At 35.2% G+C, this 21,632-nt stretch overlaps 1 protein-coding gene and 1 pseudogene across 1 annotated transcript; one reads left to right on the top strand and one right to left on the bottom strand.

Moving 5' to 3' along the window:
- The first annotated feature begins 280 nt into the window (after window positions 1-280).
- On the top strand, window positions 281-10,465 carry LOC120172209 (argininosuccinate synthase, chloroplastic-like). Its single transcript, XM_039179734.1, is given in 8 exon segments — window positions 281-331; window positions 488-634; window positions 1,827-1,960; window positions 9,638-9,839; window positions 9,966-10,054; window positions 10,133-10,337; window positions 10,339-10,362; window positions 10,364-10,465. Coding segments are annotated over 8 exon segments (954 nt in total).
- Window positions 10,466-17,074: 6,609 nt separating this feature from the next.
- LOC120172182 lies at window positions 17,075-21,082 on the bottom strand (annotated as a pseudogene).
- Window positions 21,083-21,632: the final 550 nt, after the last annotated feature.

A 21,632-nucleotide genomic window follows, 5' to 3' on the forward strand; every position in this document is an offset into this window, starting at 1 on the left:
TGCTTCTGTTGCACTCTATTTTGGTAGGCGTTCCATTGACATAGGCAATATAATTGTGGAACAAGTTCATACTTGTTTGAAGTAACCCGTCAGTGCCTTGGTATTTCTAAACCTCATTATGGCTCTCTATCGTAAGAAGTTGAAAGAGAGCAGTTTGATGAAATATTGCATGGGTGTCCCGTATTACAAAGGCCAAGATGCCTATGTTATTTGGATTCAAGAAAAACAAGGGAAAAAGAAATAGAAGAGTATTTCTCGCGCTGATGCAACCCAAGATGCCATGGTAAAACAAGATGCTCTAGAGGAGGTCGCTAAGCAAACCCAAGATCATGTAAAATAGTTGACTAGTAATATGATGACCTTCTTTGCTTATGCCAAGTGTTGGGACGAGTTTGTGGTGAATGATTTCATAGAGATTCTCCCGTACGTTAATCTTGATATTTCATTCTTCCTTGATATACTCTTGTGCCTATCTGAGAATGACTAGGCATCAGAAGATGCTCACCATCCCGCTGATAATGAGGAGCCAGTCAATCCTGATCCATTCCACTCAGTGCCAACAACTGAATGCCAAGAAACTAAGCTTCACCTCTCAACCTTACTAATAACCCCGCAACCCACAGAGCCACTGGAGGTAGTACAATAAAAAATGCAGCAGCAAATCCCTCTATGAAAGAGTAGACGCAGGTTGAATAAAGTGTCTCGATGAAAAGAGCCTCAACTCTCCCCAGTCCCTGAAGGCCTTAGGACCCCCTTATACACCAGCATCAGATTCTGAACACTCTAGCCCCACACAATTACGCAAGCACCCACGTCGCATGTCTGTCATACTACCACCAGCATAAGTAGTCAACTTAGAATTTTTTTTATAAGAGAACTCTTGCATGCCTTGGCATAAAACTTTGATAATGAATAATGAAAACCCCACATAAAAAATGAAAATTTTTCTAATAAATGGTTCGGCATATCTGTAGAGGGACACTCTGTTATACCATGGCATTGCTTGGAAACTACATTTAAATAAATGGCAGCCACAACGTATGAGTGAATAAAAGTACTCACGGGATGACTCTATCTGGCTAGCTCGGGGGTGAAAGGTTGCTTCTTTCACCTAGAGTGTGGGATGCTAGGTGTGATGGGTTGACTCCCCTCGTAGCAGTGTTAAAGAAGAATAAGAAGAAAACAGTGCAGGAGTAAACTTGTAAATGTCGTGGCAAAACTAGAGAGTTTATTTACAAATTTTCTAGGTTTGTTAAGATGGACTTGATACAAGGCACACACACACTCACAAAGGATCTTGTCCTAGGGAACAGTACTTGATTTCTCAACTATCTAGCGTGTTGAAGCCAACTATTATGAGGGCTGAAATTCTATCCCATATGACTAGCTTGAACCTGAACTTTCCATGGTATTTTTGTTTTGCTTAATATTATCCATTGTTTGACGACAAGCAATAGCTTAAGTTTGGGGTGCGATAACTACGTAAAAAGGCTATATTTAGGGTCTTTTCACTTAATTTATTGCCTGTCAAAGATCTCATATAGGATCATATAGATGCATTTAGGAGCATCTAGTTGCATATGGTGGAAATATATTTTACCGGGGCATTTTATTTTGTAAACGGTGTTACGTTATGGGGAATGTATCTTGTTTGATGACGTGTAGTATTTGGGAAAAAGAATAAGAAAAGGGAATTTCCATGACATGATGAGACTACATAGCAGAATGCAAATGCCAAGTCAGACGTCATTTTGGAAGCGAAAAAGATGAAAGATGATATTTTCAAAAGCCAATTGTCCTTGTCTTCACGTGCCCTCAATCGTTAGTCACCTAGGAGGGAATATCTGCCACCTGAGTCAGTTGATTCTATCACGGCCACGCCTAGCTACAAGCTGCCCAGGAGGGAACCACGCCCAACTGCCCTAGAGGGGACCACTGCCACAACTGCTGACCCCCTCACGTGAAGGGAGCCTGATCGGGGTATCTTAGGAATTTTAACATAAATTCCTAGGTTTATTCCCCCTATAAATAGGAGATGAAGCCACCAAAAGAAAAAAGACTTTACACGCCGCCTTTAGCTAAATTTCAGATAGAAAAAGGTCTCTCCTTTTTCTGTCAATCATTTTTTCCGTGACATTCTTCCATTATCAAGCTAGAGGGAGTGGGGAGTTAGGCGTCCGAGAGGAGCTAGCGAGTTGGGGTAGTTCGTGGTGGCCGAGGGGAGCTCTGGCTGTGCACGTCGAAGGATTTTCCTCCATTCCTTTAATTTTTTTCTCTCTTTTATCTTATTTGGGTTGTATGAAACGGATTAATTTTATGGCTTGATGCTTGAAATATTCAACCCCACCATGACTAGTCTTATTTGGTGGGAGTTCCTTATAGATATTTAAGTTTTATATTAATGGATGGTTATTTTTGTATGTTTATTTGTTTTGTTTATGATGTTTAATGCCTTAAGGTTGTAAGAGCTATGAGAGTAACCATTCCTTAGGAGATTACTTAGTGTTCGAGAGAATGACTAAGTAGCATATCCTTAGTGTTTAAGAAAAAAAAGAAGGATCCACATAAGCAAGGGGTTCTAGATAGTAACTAGACCTAACCCAACCTTAGACATAAGGCTAGGATTTCAATTGACTAAAAGGAGTAGTGCTCGGTCGAGAGGTTATATGCTAGTGTTGCCGCTAAATGATATTGACGTGACATATTATGTTATCTGAACCAATAGGATCCCTGCACTTGCTAACGCCAATAAGTTTTGCCATGACATCCTAAACCTGCCAAGTCTCATGTTTCCTAAAGTTATTTTAATCAAATCAGTGTTTACATTTCATTTTTTCTTTACATTTTCAATTGATTCCATTACAATCAAATTAATTTTTCCAAAACATTTCCATCCACTTTTTCATGACATTTCCATTTTCTACCATACTACATTACACCATCATTTCATTTTTTTTTCCATAACATTCTCATTTGTATATACAATTACTAACTATACTTAGGTGAAATAGTAAATTGATGTGATTGAACTTATAAAATTCCTCTAATCCCTGTGGATACGATACTCACTCATCACTGTATTACTTGTTCGATTGTGTATACTTGCACATATTTTTGCGACCATATTTTGTAGTCACAATTCGCAGACAGTATACAAAAAGCTGTGTTTTTTCGCTAAAGCAATTGGTTATAGAGGAAACTCAAAAGCCCTGGCTTTATGAATAGATTACATTCAAACCATGACATTGATCGGATACTTGGCAATTCGATGTTTGCTCCACTGTGATTGTCAAGTCAAAGACTTTGTGATGACATGAATCCTTTAGCTAGCCAAATAAAGGCAATTGTAAAATATATAAATACAATAAAGTTGAATTCGGCTTGACAAACAATGGCAAATTAAATCAAATTTACTAAATAAGGAGTTTCAGTGAAGATTGACTAAGGGAGTTGAGAAACACATGTTATAGTCAATTTGACACAAACACTCAGGAATTTCATTTTTAGACTGATATTTCTGCAGTGCATTGGCTAGGGAAGTCTACGAAGCTTGAATAAATGGAATATTTCAGAAAACTGAAATAGAAGTGTTCTAAAAGGTGTAGCAATTTATTATGCTAGTTGCGACATTTTGTTTGCACTCAATTAAATGTCAAGCCAGAAATGAGGGGCATGTATAATGTTCCAATGAGCAGGGAAAAGAAGAAAGACTAGATGGCTAAAACCTTAGAATATAGGAAGTTAGCCTAAAACCAATCCCTAATCCTGACACTTGTTAATGAGCTATAAGTTGGAAGGATTAAGAGAGTAATTAATTCTTTAATATCCAATGAACTCTAGCTTTATGATTTGTCTCAATTGTAAAACCTAGAAAGGGGCAATTTTTTTTCAAAAACTTTTATTAAACATTTTTCAACATTCTTTTAATTGATATTTTTCAAAATTTTGAAAATAAAAGAAGAAGAAAAATATTTTCAAACAAGACAATATCTCTGGAGTAGGCCTTAGTAATTGACACGTGTCTCTCATACACAAAGATCATGCTTAGAATTAGTGCGAGAGCAAGAAATGATAAATGCTAGGGCATTTTTGAAGGCCAATACCATCCAGAAAGAATAAATGTCAGGGATTTTTTGAAGGCCCATATCTTCCAAGAATACAAGATCATTGAATTGAACAGACATTTATTTTCAAAGAGGTAGAAGGGTGTGAAGAATGAAAATGGTGAAGTAGAGTCAGTGGAACTTACTATATATGATTGTTTTGTCTATTATCACAATACAGTTGCATTATTCTAGTTATTGACCATGCATTAATGTTGGCAAGCCAAAGCGTCCTACTTATATTCCCACTAAGCTTTACACTTTGGTGTCCTTAAAATGCTATACAAAAGCTCTGAGCGACATGAAAAGAGCTTCCATGGTTGAAAAATCTAGACAGAAGCCACAAGAAAGGATGAGTAAGTTGTTGAATGTTTACGAACTAGTAACTATAGAGTTGAACCAATGTTGTGATCATGTGGTGTTTCCATAAATCCTAATTTCACCCAAGATGAAGGTTGTTTTATATAACCCCCGAGGTTAAAAGTAAGGAAGGGTGAAGATTTCTCTCCACATAATGAGTGATGGAATTTTAAAGAAACCAGAGAAGCCAAATAAGATTGAACGATGAGTTGTCGTTAACTTCTCAACACGATGTGATACAAATAGTCTCTTTTGACATTCAATTCAGATAGATCCTCTATTCAAGGCGAGTTAAGAGCCCAATCAGAGGAAACTCTACTATCTTGTTGAAAGAATTTGAAGAAATAATCAAGAACATCCAATATAAATTTCCTGGAGCTCCACAGTTCCTCCTTTGTGTTTTACCTGATAAGGAAAATTATGATCCTTATGAATCTTGCCGAGTTTGGCATAGTCACACAATGTATGGCTCCAACTAGGGTCAATGATCAACACCTTACGAATTTGTTTCTAAAAATCAATGCAAAGCTTGGAGGAATGAATTTGATGTTAGCAATTGAGCAAACACATTCAATTCCAGTTTTGTTTAAGGTTCCAACTATCATCCTTGGCATAGATATGTCTCATGGTTCTTCGGGGAAGTCTAATATTCCATTAATTGCTACGGTGGTCAGCTCCAGGCAGTGGTCTTTGATTTCCCGCTACAAGGCAGCAACATTTCACAGTCTCCAAAGCTTGAAATGATAGATTCTCTTTTCAAATCAAGATGAAAGCTCCATTTCTACACAAATTCATGCAAATAAAGCCAATTTTTATCAAGGGCAAAATTTGTTGGGCAAGAAGAAATTGTAACGAATCAAGAATTACAAAGATGCACGCTGGTGCAAACAAAAGAGTGAAGACAACTGAATCAGAGATAGAATGAAGACTGCTCATGCAACCATTCCCATCACAGATCAAGAAAATATGCATCAACATATACATACATGTTACATGAAATTGCATCTTTGTATCATACATTCATCATACATTACAATAAAAATGATTTTTCCCTTTTTATAAGGATGCTTTTATAATTGCTTTTGAGAAACTAATTACTTATTTCTCAAGATCGTCTATCTAAAAACATCAATCTAGTCTTTCTTAATATTGTTGTTCCTAAAATCCTTATTTCATTTTCTCTCAAAGGCCATTTTTCTCCTCTCATGAGGACATCGTCTAAATTTCCCTTTCTCAAGGTCGTTTTCTCCTCTCACGAGGACAAATTCAAAAGGTCATTTTTATCAAAATAAAAATCAAGTCAAATACATGAAATTAACTTCATCAAAACATCCAAAATAATCATTCATAAATGCAAATTTTGAATTTGTTTCACTTGAAACAAAGTTGATCTCACTTGAGATTGTTTTTCTCAAAACAAATTTTTTCTCACTTGAGACAGTCTTTTTTAAGACACGAATATTTGATAGGAATTCAATGTTAGCAAAGAAATCATTCCAAAATTTCATGTTGGAAAAGAATATTTTATTTCAAGTCAATCATTGGCAACTATGACTAGCTCTCCTCAACACGAAGGAGCAGTGTCATCCTCAGACAATTAGACTTCCTCATCACGAAGAAACAATGTCATCCACATACCAGGTCTCCTCAATGTGAAGGAGCAATGTCATCCTCATACAATCAGACTTCCTCAATGCGAAGGAACCGTGTTTGTCTCCAAATTATCCCTAAAGATGGCTAGACTTCCTCATCACGAAGGAACAATGTCGTCCACCGACTAGATCTCATCAACGTGAAAGAGCAGTGTCATCCTCAGAAAACCAGACTTCCTCATCATGAAGGAACTGTGTTGCCTCCAAATTATCCCTAAAGACGGCTAGACATCCTCATCATGAAGGAACAATGTCGTTCACCGACCAGGTCTCCTCAACGCAAAGAAGCAGTGTCATCCTCAGATAATTAGACTTCCTCAACGTGAAGGAACCGTGTTGTCTCCAAATTATCCCTAAAGGAGGCTAGACGTCCTCATCACGAAGGAACAATGTCGTCCACCGGCCAGATCTTTTTAACATGGATAAGCAATGTCTTCTTCAACGCCAAATTATCTCCATATTGACATGACTTCCTCAACGAGAAGGAACAACGTCAGCTTCAGCAAATAATTTACCTAAAAAGGGTCAGAACTCTTCAAAATAGATGAGCAATATCGTCTTCAACACCAAATTATCTCCAAATTGAACTGACGTCCTCAACATGAAGGAACAGTGTCATCTTTAAATCCTTTTTTTTCAGACAAACAATTTGACCTCCATACGCGGAGTAAACATCATAATTAGACAAAATTAGGCCATTATTTGTCTTTGCTTCGTCATTGTTTAAACAACAGACGAGCAAAGAGGGGCATCTGTAATACCCTAATTTTGTCCTAAAATTAAAAAGGCAACAAAATATAAGGACTAAGTTCATATTTATACCATTTTTAATTTTGAGAGGGTATAAAAACCAACCAAAATAGAAAGAAAAAGCCCCCCGATTTTGTAGAAGAAAAAAAAGAAAAACAATAAAATCGGGGCTCTCTTCCCTTCACATTTTTTTCTTGTTTTTTTTAGAATGAGCATGAAAGGGATAGTAAGGGAAATGGCTTTTCTCTTTCCTCTAGAGTGAGTGTTCTCTGGTCACGCCTAGGCGGTGCACCACCACTGGAGACTATTTCGACCGTATATGTAGAGGGGAGTTTGGTTTTGCTCTAAGTTTGGTTCAGTTTTCCTTTAGGAGAGAGGAGTCTCAGGTTCTAACCTTGGGAAAGTTTGGTTTGGTGGCCACCTTTGGTGGTGGCCCTTGAGAGTGTAACCGTCGTTCGTGGAAGTGGGTGGTTAGCCATGGCCATTTCGGTCGAAACTAGAGATGAGACTTTTAGGGGTGGTTTTACTTCGGTTGTGTGCTCCCTCTGTCACCCGTGTCGTAATCGGAGTTTGGAAGAGCGTAAGCGGTCGATGCTCGACTACCGTTCGGCCTTACGAGTGTTGAGGCATCACCGGCGTAGGGCTTAACTTTAAGCCTCTCAGCCGTGAGTTGAGGAAGAAATGGGCTGAGATTTCACATGTTTTTCCTATTTAGTTTAGGTGGGGGAATTGTTTTAAAATTTTTGGGTAAATTGCATGTAAGTCCTCCCTATTTTCGCTTGTTTTATGTTTTGGTTACTTGTTTTAGGGGATAATCACCCATAGGTCCCTCCATTTCTACCATGAATTTACACTTTAGTCACCTGATTTCTATGCCTTTTTATTTATTTCAAACTTGAGCATATCATTCTAGTTTTTTATATTTTAGTCATTTATCTATAATCTAGTTATTTTAGTTTTGCCTTGCTATTTTCGTTTACTTATATATTGGTCATTTATTTATAGATTATTTATTTTAACTTTGATGTGTTTCTTTTGTTTATTTATATTTTGGTCACCATATTTTTATTTTTTATTGCATATTAACCACTAACTTTTATTTTATTACACTCTAACCATTGTTTATTTGTTTATTTATTGTTTATAATATTCGATTTGACCATGTGGTGACCCGATCCAGGGTACGATCCATATTATTATAGTCTGGACTCTACTAACCACTAACTGTTTTTTATTTTATTTTTATTAATTTGTTTGAATTATTATTCGATTTTGTAGTGACCCGATCCGGGGTACGATCCACATTATTATGGTTCAGACTCTGCTAACCACTAACCGCTAACTTTTTTAACAGCTAACATTTCAAACAGCTAATCACTAACCGCTAACTTTTCTAACAGCTAACCTTTCTAATTGCTAATTACTAACCGCTAACCTTTTATTTATTTATTTGTTTTATTTTATGTCTGAACCATGTACGACCTTGCGACGACCCGCCTCGGTGTACTACTCCCATTATTTACAGTCTGGGATAAATGATAAAATTCAACATTAACATTTTATTTTTATTGCATTTTATTTTTTGTTATTTAATTTCATGCACTTTTAAATTTATGCCTTTTAATTTATTTATTTAATTTCAGTCCTTTAATTTCATTGCTTTAATTTTCTGTCTTTCTACTTTTGCTTTTTAATTTTCGGTACTGTAATTTCAATCCTCTAATTATTGTGCTTTATTTTCTGTTTATTCCATTTTAGTCAATAATGGGTTATGCTTTGTTATTTTATGTTGTAGTTTCAATCTATGCATCTTGGTCAACATGGTTTCCTGCTTTAAATATTTTTTATTTTTGACTTTTCATTTTGGTTCATTCTAATATGGTCACTCATTTTTTTTATTTTTAAATATAGCAGTCCTTTTATATTTATTAATATAACCTATGTTTTAAATCATCATTTGTTAAAGTTGCGACTACTCTTATATCGATATAATATTTGGTAAGATTTCATATACTCGTATGTTTTCAAGAACACTATCGTAGAATGGGCGTGAAAAGCACGGCTTGATCAAAGTAGTGCGATTTGACACGACATTCAAACGAAATGTGAACTTGAAATAAATCGAGCTTATTTTTACAACGACGATAATTAATTCATGTTCAGTTTAATTTAAATGATGTAATGCATGTCTCTTTAAATAGCAATTTGTTTCATACTAATATAGATAGCCAATTTATATTCGATTTATGCTTTTGATAACGTTGGGGAGGGGGACGTTTCTCGTATAAAGGAGAAATAAATGGGATAGCCTTCGGGTCGAAGGATGTGTGAATCCCATGGTTTCTTCTCAAAATAAGGAATGTTCCCTCATAAATAATTCGAAATAATTTATTCAATGTTCAATAAAAGGGTCACACTTTAAATATCGATTCGAATTTACGATGTCCACCATTTACAACAATGTATAAGCGATTAGGTACCAGATTTGGGCATTGTGGGAGTGTTAATCCTTCCTCACGCGTAATCGACTCTCAGATCCTAAAAAATGAATCTTTGATAACGCAGACTAATTTTTGTCTTGAAAACGATTTTTCTTAAAATTGTTTTAAAGGTCGATGGCTACTCCGATTCAAATTAATTCAAAATCTCCATTTCTTAATAAAGTCATAATTGTTTTTAAAATATAATTGTTTTTTAAAATATAATTGTTTTAAAAAGATGGTTACGACAGTCTATATGTGATTCTTAAAAAAGAAAACACAAACTGACTAGTGTATTATTCCTCCAGGTTCGGTTTGAGCTCACATTCTTTGCTCTAAATCCCGAATTAAATGTTGTGGCTCCTTGGAGAGAATGGGATATTACAGGGAGAGAAGATGCTATTGAATATGATAAGAAGCATAATGTGCCTGTACCGGTGACAAAGAAATCGATGTACAGCAGAGACAGGAACTTATGGCACTTGAGCCATGAGGTTCGGTAACTAAGCCTTATTAGGCTGTTTTCTTTTTGGCGCGTCAATCTTTCTATAAGCTCCTTTTCTTTACTTAACGCTATTCTGTTTGTTTCGTTCCAATATTAATTTATCTTGGCATTGAAGGGAGATATCTTGGAGGATCCAGCAAATGAACCGAAGAAAGATATGTACATGATGAGTGTTGACCCAGAAGATGCACCTGATGAACCACAGTAAATTTACCTTCCTTTTCAATTTTTTCCATGTGTTTTGGATGTCAATTTAACAGCTTACGCGCACAATGTCTACAGATATGTGGAAATCGGAATTGATTCAGGCATCCCTGTTTCACTTAATGGAAGGACTCTTTCACCGGCTTCTCTTCTTGCCGAACTCAATGAAATTGGTGGGAGACATGAGATTTGCCGCTTTGACATGGTTGAAAACCGGCTTGTTGGTATGAAGAGTCGTGGAGTCTATGAAACTCCCGGTGGTACCATCCTATTCAACGCTGTGGGGTGAACTGGAGTCCCTAACCCTTTGACCGGGAAACCATCCAAGTTAAAGACTCACTTGCCCTCAAGTATGCTGAGTTAGTTTATGCAGGAAGGTGGTTCGACCTGTTGGTAATGCTCAATTTGTAACAGTCTTTTAAAGGATTTTAATTCTACGTTTAATAGAATTAAATTATGATTTGGAAGTGACTATTTTACCCTCACTATTTAGCCTATAAATAGAGAGCAATTTCATTCACTTTGAAACATCCTAAGCAAACATTTGCTTTGAAACACTCCTCTCTTTTGAGTGTTGTTTGAGTTGAGAGAAGTGCAATACCACCAAGTTCACTCCAGTTTTCGGGTGTACGAATTCTTGGAGAGTCGTGTTAACCTCAGGGGTTGTTCATCCATTGTAGCAATTACACACATCGGGGCGAATTTACTTCTAAGGCAGTGGATTACCACGACACAGTTATCTTTCTGATTGATTATTTTATTTAATATTTTACAGTCAGTGCTAATGCCTCGTTTTGCAGCAGTCTATTTTACCAACAATTTAGAAGCAAATTCTTACTGCTGCTAAATACGACAATAATTGCTATTGTTCGTGTTGTGAAGAAAGATAGATTCTATGATCACTGGAAAATTATCGGTAAGAAACTCAAATTGTTCATGTTATTAATATTGAGGTAATATTAAAACACACTTTTGAATAATCTAGTCTGTTAATCTAAAACATTTTTTCGGAACGGTTCCTGTTTATAAGATGAACATACGTTAGAAATGTTTAAAAGCATAATATTTTAGCTTAAATCAAATTCTGCACGTTAGACAGATCATTTTAACAATTGTTTTTAATGTTTTGTTAAACGCATTTATGCATGAGGTCTAAAACCATATGAACGTTAGCAATTAAAACATTTTAACATTGGTTTCAAAATCGGTTTTAAAGGTGAATAAAAAGGCATTTGTGGTAAAGATATGTGATAAATTCATAGTTGAAATTCATACTGCTGCTATGCTGAAGAATTCGTTGGAACCATTCCAAAACTTTTTAAAAGTATTATTAAGGTTTTTTTGGTTGTTTAAGATACCATAATTGATTATGGTTATGGTGCTTAAGTTAATAACATTTTTTTATGGCCATTGAATAGAATTCAAGGAGAAATGATTTTTAGAATTCATGGTTGTTTAAACGTTTAAAACGTTTTTGAATATATATCTATATTTTATTGCTATAGTTTAGAATATAGTAAAATATGTATTTGAGAAAAAGATGATTTCAATGCTAAGATGCTTTAGATGCTATAATGATATATGAGTTATAACCATTGTTAGCATAATGAGAATTTATATATTTATTAATATGCTATAACGGTTTCACTAATGTGATTTTTGTAACTTATTATGTTGTTATATTAAAAGGAGCATGTTAAAAGGTGTTGTTACATGAGTTAAAGGTAACATCTTTATTTGCTAATATGTTTGGGTTGAAACAATTCTATGCATTTATTATAGCTTTAAATATTGGATTTATATTACTTTGTAAATAAGTTTGAATTGAAACGTTGAATAATTTTAATTGGCCATTAATTGTGCAAATTATAGCTTTAATGGTGTTTATTTACAAACTAATATACAGATTGAAGTATTATCCGATGGTGGTTTCACTTGTTCTCGTTTGGGTCTTGGTACACGAGAATGTTGAAATTGGTTAATTTATTATTATTTTTATAATAAATTTTGAATTGTTATTGAAATGCCCATTTGTTATATGCATGGCGAAAGAAACCTTTAATGTGCATTAAGATTAATCATTTTAAATGCAATAAAGCTTTGCATTAATTTTTACATGAAAATCATGTTTACACATTTAGTGTTGCAGTTTCATGATTTTTAATCTTAAGCATGAATGTTAATTATAACCATTATATTTAAATGGTTTTTAAGTTTCAATAGGAGGTTGAATGATTTATTAAATAACTATATAAATGTTGGTGTTTAGTAAATGATCAATTTTTAAACTTATATGATACAATCAAGAAGTAACATGATTATAATGTTGATTAACATTTTTGTTTGAGATAATGCATGTATGATTGGTTAATATGTGGAGATGAGTAACTATTTATTTTCATGTGGTGGTAAGACTATTCTGTTTCTGAATAAAAAAAATATCAACTCACTTGTCGTACTAATAATTTCTTTTGAGAAATTTATAACGATAACATAACAGTTGCAATTTTGGAGAATCATAAAGATGATGATGTTGAACGAGAAGATTCTTCAAAATGATGAAGCAAAGAATGAAGTTGCATGCATGGTGAGAATGAACAAGTCTATTTGGAATTTTGATTCTACCTGCGAGGTCAGATTATTTAGACTTGTTGTCTGTTAATTCATGTTTTTTTAAATACATGAATTAGATTGCATGAGCCTTTAAGGTAGTCTTTAAAACTTAGTGGATACTATGAAATGAGATAAAACCACTAGTAAAGACTAAGGTAGTACTACTAAGGCTAAGGCAATAGTGTGAGCCCAAAAATATATATGTTTAATAAGATACAATTGTGATTAAAAGTATCAAGCATAATTCTTTAAGAATCCTTAAGAAAGAGAAAATTTATAAATGATTTATTAGTAGTGGTACTGACTAGTGCCACCATCTATAGAAATTATTAGCATTACTATCTATGAGAGATAAAAACTCTTAAACTTAGTGCAGAAGTTAAAAGAGAGATTAATTTGGTTGAGTGGAATACCAAATTTGGTCATAGTAATAAAATTATGATGATCTCTTAAGGCTAATATGTTAATATCATGAATGAGAATATAATTATGTATAAACAAAATTTGAGTTGGTTAAAATATAGTTTTATGGCTAAAACTCATAACAAACTTTACTCTAGTATGATTGAGTATTTGTTTACACGTTGTTCAAGACACTTATGGATATCCTAAAATGTTAGAAATGTGGGGGTGTCTTAAAATGTAGATTAAATGCTTAAAATCAAATAGAAAATATTCTATCTACTTTTTCTAGTATTCCTGCTAGGTCTTCTCAAGAAATTGATTTCGAGCCTAGAAGAAGTAAAAGGCTATTTGGACCAAATTTTATCACTTCCTTTATTTATGAGATAAATGATTTAGACTCTCTTTCTGATCATATAGCTTAATATTATATGAGGATCCTAAAAAGGCTATAAAATCTATCGATGCTAGTTCTAGAAAACCGTATTAATGATGAACTAGAATCGGTAATGTCTAATCATACTTGGGAATTAGTTGACTTGCCTAAAGGATATAAACGAATCTGTAGCAAATGAATCTTCCGGAAGAAAATGAAACTAGATGGTTTGATCCAGTGGTAAAAGGCAAGGCTAGTTGTCAAAGGGTTCACTCAAAAGTTTGTTTTAGACTACTTTGATTCTTACTCTCCTATTATGAACATCTCAACGATCCGTGCATTATTTGCACTAGCCTCCATTCATAAATTGCGAGTACATCAAATGAATGTTAAGACTACATTTTTTAATAGAGATCTAGATGAGGAGATCTATATGGGAACATTGGTACATGAAATTTCATAAAACTATACTTAATTTTGGTTTTGTTGTGAATGGTTTGGATGCTTGTGTGTATTTGAGGATGTTTGGTACTGATTCCATCATCATAAGTTTTGTATGTTGATGACATGTTGATTTTCAGTTCTAACATTGAGTCTATTAACAAAATAAATAGTTTCTTGTCCACTAATTTGAGATAACGGATCTGGGAGAAGTCAGTGTAATCTTAGGAGTCAAAATTACTGAAAAGGGATTTTCTTTATGTCAAGCACACTATCTTGAGAAAGTATTAAATAAATTTGACAGTTTTGATGTCGTCTCTGTTCGAACCCTTATGACCCTAGCATATATCTCTTTAAGAATAAAGGAAGTAGTGTTTCCCAAACAGAATATGATAAATTAATTGGAATCTTAATGTTCTTAATGAACTATACTCGACCTGATATTGCTTATGTTGTAAGTAGACTAAGTAGATATACTCTTAATCTGAGTGGTGAACACTGGATTGCTCTTAGATGCTTACTAAGTATCTTAAGAGTACTTTGGATTGGAAACTTGATTTTGTTGGCTATCATGCGGTACTGGAAGGATATTGTGATGCCAACTGGGTTTCTGATAATTATGAGGTAAGCTCTACAAGTGGGTATGTTTTTACTTTAGGTGGAGAAACAATCTCGTGGAAATCATCAAAGCAGGCTGTATTTCTCGTTCTACCATTGAGTCAGAGTTTATAGCTCTTGACCTAGCTAGGCAAGAAGTCGAGTGGCTCAGAAGCTTGTTAGTAGATATTCTGTTGTGGGGAAGACCGACTCCTCTGATTTCTTTATTGTGTGATTCACAAGCTACGATATGTATACAATGGTAAGAAAAGACACATTCACATAAGGAATGAATCAATTAGACACTTAATAAAGAATGTAGTGCTCTCTTTAGAGTATGTGAAGTCGAAAAGGAACCTAGCATATCCTTGGTCCTAGATTCGTCGAGGGGGATGGGCCTAAAGCCCATTGGTTGAGGAATTCATGGTGAATACCCAACTTAGTTATCTAAGTTCCATGTGGTCAAATGAAACTATGGAAAGACTCATAGTGCACATTCCTACTGCCTATCCTAATGATGAATAATGTGCATGCCCAGGATGAGCTTAATTGCTCTTAATAAATTCATAGCCCATGCTTTGGGTGGTCTTAGTGAGAAAGACTTGATGAATTTACCGATTTTGGCTGAATATCTATTCTTAATAAGTTTATAACCCAGAGTTGAGTGGGTACTTCTAATCGCGAAGGACTAGATGAGCTTACCGCTTGAGAGGATGAGTTTTTATTAAACTCCTAATGAATTCAAACCCAAGAGTTTGGGAGTTCCTAGTGAAAAGGACATATTGAATTTACCGAATTATAAGGTTGAATATTTATTCTTAATGATTTCTTATCCAGAGTTTGGGTGGTTCATTTAAAAATGAACTTGAAGAAATTCACCTTATCTATTGTGAGGTTGAGATGTTATAAAAGCTATTAATTATTTCATAGTTCAGTTTGAGGGGTTTATGTTGAGATAGACCTGATGAAATAACATACGTAAGTGAAAATGATTAGCCACCTTCTATGAAAAACGTTGGGCCATTTTTCTAGTACACTTATTAGAATACTAAGGAAAGAGGGCTAAACATATATATGCTTTTGTATATACTCTTTGTAGACACATCGAGGACTTTGGTGGATGAAGGGGTTAGTTGTGTGTTATGAGTTTACCCCCATCTTAGAAAGTTCAAGACTAGTTTCACTTATCTAAGAGAAGGATTACTCATCATCACTATGTACTAGTTCCAGATACGTTCACTAGTGCTTAAGCAACTAATCTCGCTATTGCTCTTCTCATGTTTTAACTTCATTGCTCTCATCCTTACGAAAGAATTCTTTCGCATTAGTGGGGGAATGTTGGTAATGCTCAATTTGCAACAGTCTTTTAAAGGATTTTAATTCTATGTTTTAATAGAATTAAATTATGATTTGGAAGTGACTATTTTACCCTCACTATTTAGCCTATAAATAGAGGGAAATTTCATTCACTTTGAAACATCCTAAGCAAACATTTGCTTTGAAACACTCCTCTCTTTTGAGTGTTGTTTGAGTTGAGAGAAAAGTAATACCACCAAGTTCACTCTAGTTTTTGGGTGTATGAATTCTTGGAGAGCCGTGTTAACCTCAGGGGTTGTTCGTCCATTGTAGCGATTATGCACATCGAAGCGAATTTGCTTCTAAGGTAGTGGATTACCACGACACGGTTATCATTCTGATTGATTATTTTATTTAATATTTTCCAGTCAGTGCTAACGCCTCGTTTTGCAGCAGTCTATTTTACCAACACGACCCTCTTCTTGAATCCATGGATGCATTTATGGAGAAGATTACGGAAACAACCACTGGTTCCTTTAAATTGAAGCTATTACAAAGGATCCGTTTCTGTAACTGGTCGGACCAGTCCCTATAGCTTGTACAGAGAGGATATCTCCTCCTTTGAGAGTGGGGACATATATAATCAAGCTGACGCAGCCGGGTTTATCCGGTTCTATGGTCTTCCAAAGAGGGTTAGGGCAATGCTTAAGAAGGGTATCTATGTGCTTTCCATTTTGCATCAATGCCTAGAATTTCAAGGCTTAATAATGGTGTATTGTCAATGGATCAAGTAGTACAAATCATTTGAATTTTAGTTCAAGTTTTGGTCTTTTTGGATTCGGATCGTGCTATTGATTCCATGTATTATCTTTAGATAATATTTATCATCATCTTTGGTTTTCATCATCCCATTGTCCCTACTAATATCTTTCTGGAAAGTTCTGCATAATTGAAGTCCAATTATTAAGCCCCAATTATTGAGAATTTGTATAATGTAATCAAGCAGAGATGAGGTTTTGATAAGCATGTTTGTGGCATCAAACCCAAAACGGTACAAGTAAAATTATATGGAGAGTCTATCGATCAGAGAGCCTCTGCATCTACCGTAGATGTTTTTCGCCGCAAGGTTTTTAGGTAAGCTCTAACAATATACAAGTAAAACAAGAATAACATATTATAAAATCGGACATCGAGCAAACCAGACTTTAACTTTGAATATATATCATATGGAGAATCGGACTTGAACAGGTAAATTGGGAGATCGAATCCGGACATTTATAATTTTTTCTTTATGAATATGTTACAGCCTCCCAATAAAAGAATTAGAACAAACTTGTTATGGTTTCTCAAAATGTAATGAACTATACAGAGCTGAATCTTGGTTCAGAGTCTGCATTTGCTTGTATCTGTGCTGCATACTGCAAATTCCAAAGAATGTCCTCAAAAGATGGGCGGCTCCATAATTCTTGACAAATGCACTTATTCGCTATGGAAATCACAGCTGATAATGATTCTTGTGATCCTGTAGCTGAAACAACTGGGTTCATCAACCTTGCTTGCCCATCTTGATTGCTTAAAGATGTCTGTCAAACCAAAGACAATGTAATAAGTTGGCCATCCATGAACTTGTTGATTTGGATCCGAATTTGAAATTTTGAATCCAACCAAAGATGATTTGACTGTACAAGTTGACGATCCCAATTTTGCCTAATTCAAACTTGAAAATGATCTGAACCCAAAATCATACAAACTTGGAATGACCTGAACCTAAGATGACATGAACTCGAAAGTCAAACCTGAATAAAAATCCAAATGACTTGAACTCGAAAATGACCCAAACTCCAAATAACCCTAACTCAAAATCATCTAGACTTAAAATGATCCGAATAATTCAAAAATGACATGATTCGAATGTCAAAGTCAATGGAAAAAAACTCAAAATGACATGAACCCAGAACCATACAAACTTAGAATGACCTGGATTCGAATGTCAAACCTGAATAAAGAATCCAAATGACTTTAACCTAAAATGATCTAAATCAAAAATGGCTGACAATCCGGATGACCTAAACCTAAGACAACTCATTTGAAATGACCCAAATCCCAAATAACCTGAACTCAAAATCATCTGGACCTAAAATGACCCGAATAAATAATTTAAAATGACCTGGATTCAAGTTTCAAAGTCGAATGAAAAAAAAAATCAAAATGGTCCGAACTCAAAATGACATGAACCTGAATAACCTTAAAATTTTAAAACTCAATTTGACTCAATCTAAAACCAACTCAATTTACCCAACTGATGGGTTTAATTAAATATATAGCTTTTTCATGAGGGATGTGAAGCATTTCTGAGTGCACAAAGATTGGGATTACATACCAATTCATGTCGTAGAGTCGCCTCCATTTTAGTAGCAATAGAGGAACCGAGCATTGTCTCTAATAAGATGAGCCCAAAGCTATAAACATCATCCTCTAATCTTGTCATTTGCCTGGAAATATAGTTCGAATAGTAAGTATCTCTGCTTAACACTGCTAATATGCTGAACCGACGTTGAAAGCAAAATTGAGCAATGAAGGTAGTGAAGCAAATGGACAAATCAATATCAGTCCTTACCATGATTTATGAGGATCCTCTCCTTTTGCCTGCACGTAAGAATATGGTCATAAATTTGTAATCATATAAGGATTATTGTGAAGATAACAAGGGATGAAGTCATTAGTTTCGGTCTAAAGATAAAAAAAAGATTGCAGATGTTGAGTTTTGTGAAATTAACCATTTTGATTAGCATAATAAGGAATATTACCGTATCATTGTTGGTTTCCTCGGAGACAATGGAGAGCCCGTAGTCACCCAGTTTGGCCATCCGATGCTGGTTGAGCAATATGTTGTTGGTCTTCAATCTGTTGTGAAAGAAACCAGGGATAACTCCAATATGCAAGAACTGCACTGCCTTGCAAACACCGATTAAAACTGCTAATCTTTCCGACCAATTCATAACACGTCCAACACAATTCTCTACAGTAACATCCAGTCAAATGTGGTAGCAATGTTACTGATTTGGGATAAAGGATCAATTTGTACCAAATCAACGTACAAGGACTAAATTTTTAGGTTGATTTTAATACAGGAATGAAAACCACAATTTGATCCCATAAATAAAACAATCTCCAGAGAGATGAGAACGAAAAGTCCCATTAGGAATGTATTCATAAACGAGGAAAACTCTGTTGACACTGCAGTCATCTTGTTTAACTTCAATGCAATGTCCCAAAATGCAAACCAAATGTGGGTGGCGAATCTTTGCAAGCATATCCAGCCTGAGTTTGAGATTTCTAATCCAATATTTCTTTGTTGTTGGCAGGCATCTTATAGCAACTTGAATTCCACTCTCCAATCTTCCTTTAAAAAGCTGGGAAAGAAATTTAGTGAGATTCAGCGATGAAAAAAATCATGTTTAATAATATCTGTTACTCTGGTCCATTGCGGAGAAGAACAATGGTAAAAAGAGTCAGAATCACAAAATGATGATCATTATTTCATAATGTAACTGATATTTAATCTCACAAAATGATGACAGATATTAGTATATTACCTTTCCATATGAACCTTCACCCAGAAAAGCAGAGTTATCAAAGTTGTTTGTAGCTTCCTTTAACTCTTCCAAGGTGAATGATCGACAAGGTGGGAGACCTTGTGCCCCTAACTTTGCATTGTCAGAAATGTACACTGAAATCAAAACAGTACGCCTTATTCCAAATCACTGATGTCGTTAACATTAGTACAGGGACTAAAATCAGAATTTCACCCTTTTTAACTTACTTGCATTGGTTAGGATCTCAGAAGAGAACCCTGTTGTGGACTTTTCTTGAACTGATTTGTGCAGCAAATGTTGCTCCGATATCCCTCGGTGGCAGTAATGTCTGCAAACGATTACAAAGGCAATGGCCAAAAGCACAGAGATAACAGCTATGCCTACTATTAGACCGACTGAAACTCCTATACCTCTGGCATTCGGATTGCTTCGGTTCTTATGAACTTCATCTCTGCAATACGATTCCGGGTGCTGATTATGATGACGATGATGTTCAGCGATGGATAAACAGTTTCCATCGAAGTTGACAACTTTATTGCCTGATTCAAAGTTCAAACATGAAGGCAAACTCCCTGATAGCCTATTGTTTGATATATCAACAAACCCGAGGTTGGTTCCACAAGTTATATTGTAACCAAGTGATTCACTCAGCACATTTGATGCCAAATTCAAGAAACTGATGTTTGGCAAAGAGAAAAGTGGAGCTGGAATTGTACCACTTAGCTTGTTGAATGAGATATCAATGTGTTGGAGCTGAGTAAGATGGGCATATTGTGCTGGGATTTCACCAGTGAAGGCGTTTTTTTCGAGCGAAACCATAAGCAATCCTTTGGGAATTGTTGGCAATGAGAATCGAAATTGTTTGCACTCAAATCCAGCAGTCGAAGTCGTGTTAAGCCGGTGAGATCTGGTAGTTTCCCTGAGATTTCATTGCTGGAAAAATCAAGACAAATGAGAGTTTTGATCCCTGTGATTGAAGATGGAAAAGGACCCTTTAACCTGTTGTTCTTCAAGCTCAGACTCGTTAAGTTAGACAAAGAATCAAACACGTTGGGGACTGTATCATTGAAGAATTATGATCAAACACAAGAGTCTGGAGCTTCACCATTGTTGAAACTTTAGGAGGGATTGAGCCAAAGAGGAAATTTGAACTCAAATCTAGAGATTCAAGTGAAGATAATCTATGAATTTTATCAGGGAGAGGACCCCAAATCCCCAGAGAAATAAGAGCAAGAACCTTCAAGCGGGGTAACCTCGACAAAGTTGTAACAAAAGAATCCATTGAAAAAGCATCCGACAAAGTTCGATTTGAAACCGGAAAACCATGGAAATCAGTAAATTCAATGGAAAGCTTATCACCCATGATTTTGAGCTCAGTTACCGAGTTGAACTCACATGAAACGTTTACATTTGGTGACGGGGGCAAAGTGCAGAACAATGTTCTTCGATCATACCAGATATCAAGTTGTTTTGGGTACTCCAAATGCTTCTTTAGTTGAAGAAGAACTTGGGCTTGTGAGTTCAGCAATTGAGAGTCGCCCCCCAATATGAAGAAACTCCATGGGAGCCATAACAGTAAAGGAAACAAGCTGTACATCTCCATGAGAAACCTTAGCTAACCTTTAAAAGCTTGAAATTCTTCAAATGCAAAGTAACATGAGATAACTATTCACTTGAACACAAGTGATCTCTGCAGAGTAAGTGTTGTTCAATGGCAAGGAACCATAAAAGCTAGAGTTTTTGGAGTGTAAATCCAAGTATTTTTCACTTTCAGTGCAGGTGGTGGGTATTTGTCATTATGGGGAACAAATTTTTTTAAACAATCATATCAGTAGGCAGCCTCAGCACCGCATTTGTGCTGCGCCGACACATAAGATAAAAGATGTGGGATTCCAGCTTTGGAGAAGATGATGGCCCACACCATTGGCAGCTGAATCTTTCAAAGGAACAGTCATTAATGGACTCAGGATCAGACCCCATGCCCATTCCCTTCTTTTTCATTTATTTCTCTTTCATTATTGAACCTACCCCTCTCTCTCTCTTTCCTCAATCTCCAACCTTGCAAGCAGGTTATTTGCCCAATCAACCCTACATATGAGTGTGATTAGATTCGGATGCACAATTCTATATTAGGAGGATGGATTTATAATATTTTAAAAAGATAAATTTTTAAAATATAAAAATATATTATTAATTGAATAAATTTTTAAAATATAAAAGTATATTATTAATTGAAAATATAAAAAAGATATTTAAA

Source organism: Hibiscus syriacus, unplaced genomic scaffold (assembly GCF_006381635.1).
Source record: "Hibiscus syriacus cultivar Baekdansim isolate YM2019G1 unplaced genomic scaffold, ASM638163v2 tig00111847_pilon, whole genome shotgun sequence".
NCBI classification, from domain to species: Eukaryota; Viridiplantae; Streptophyta; class Magnoliopsida; order Malvales; family Malvaceae; genus Hibiscus; species Hibiscus syriacus.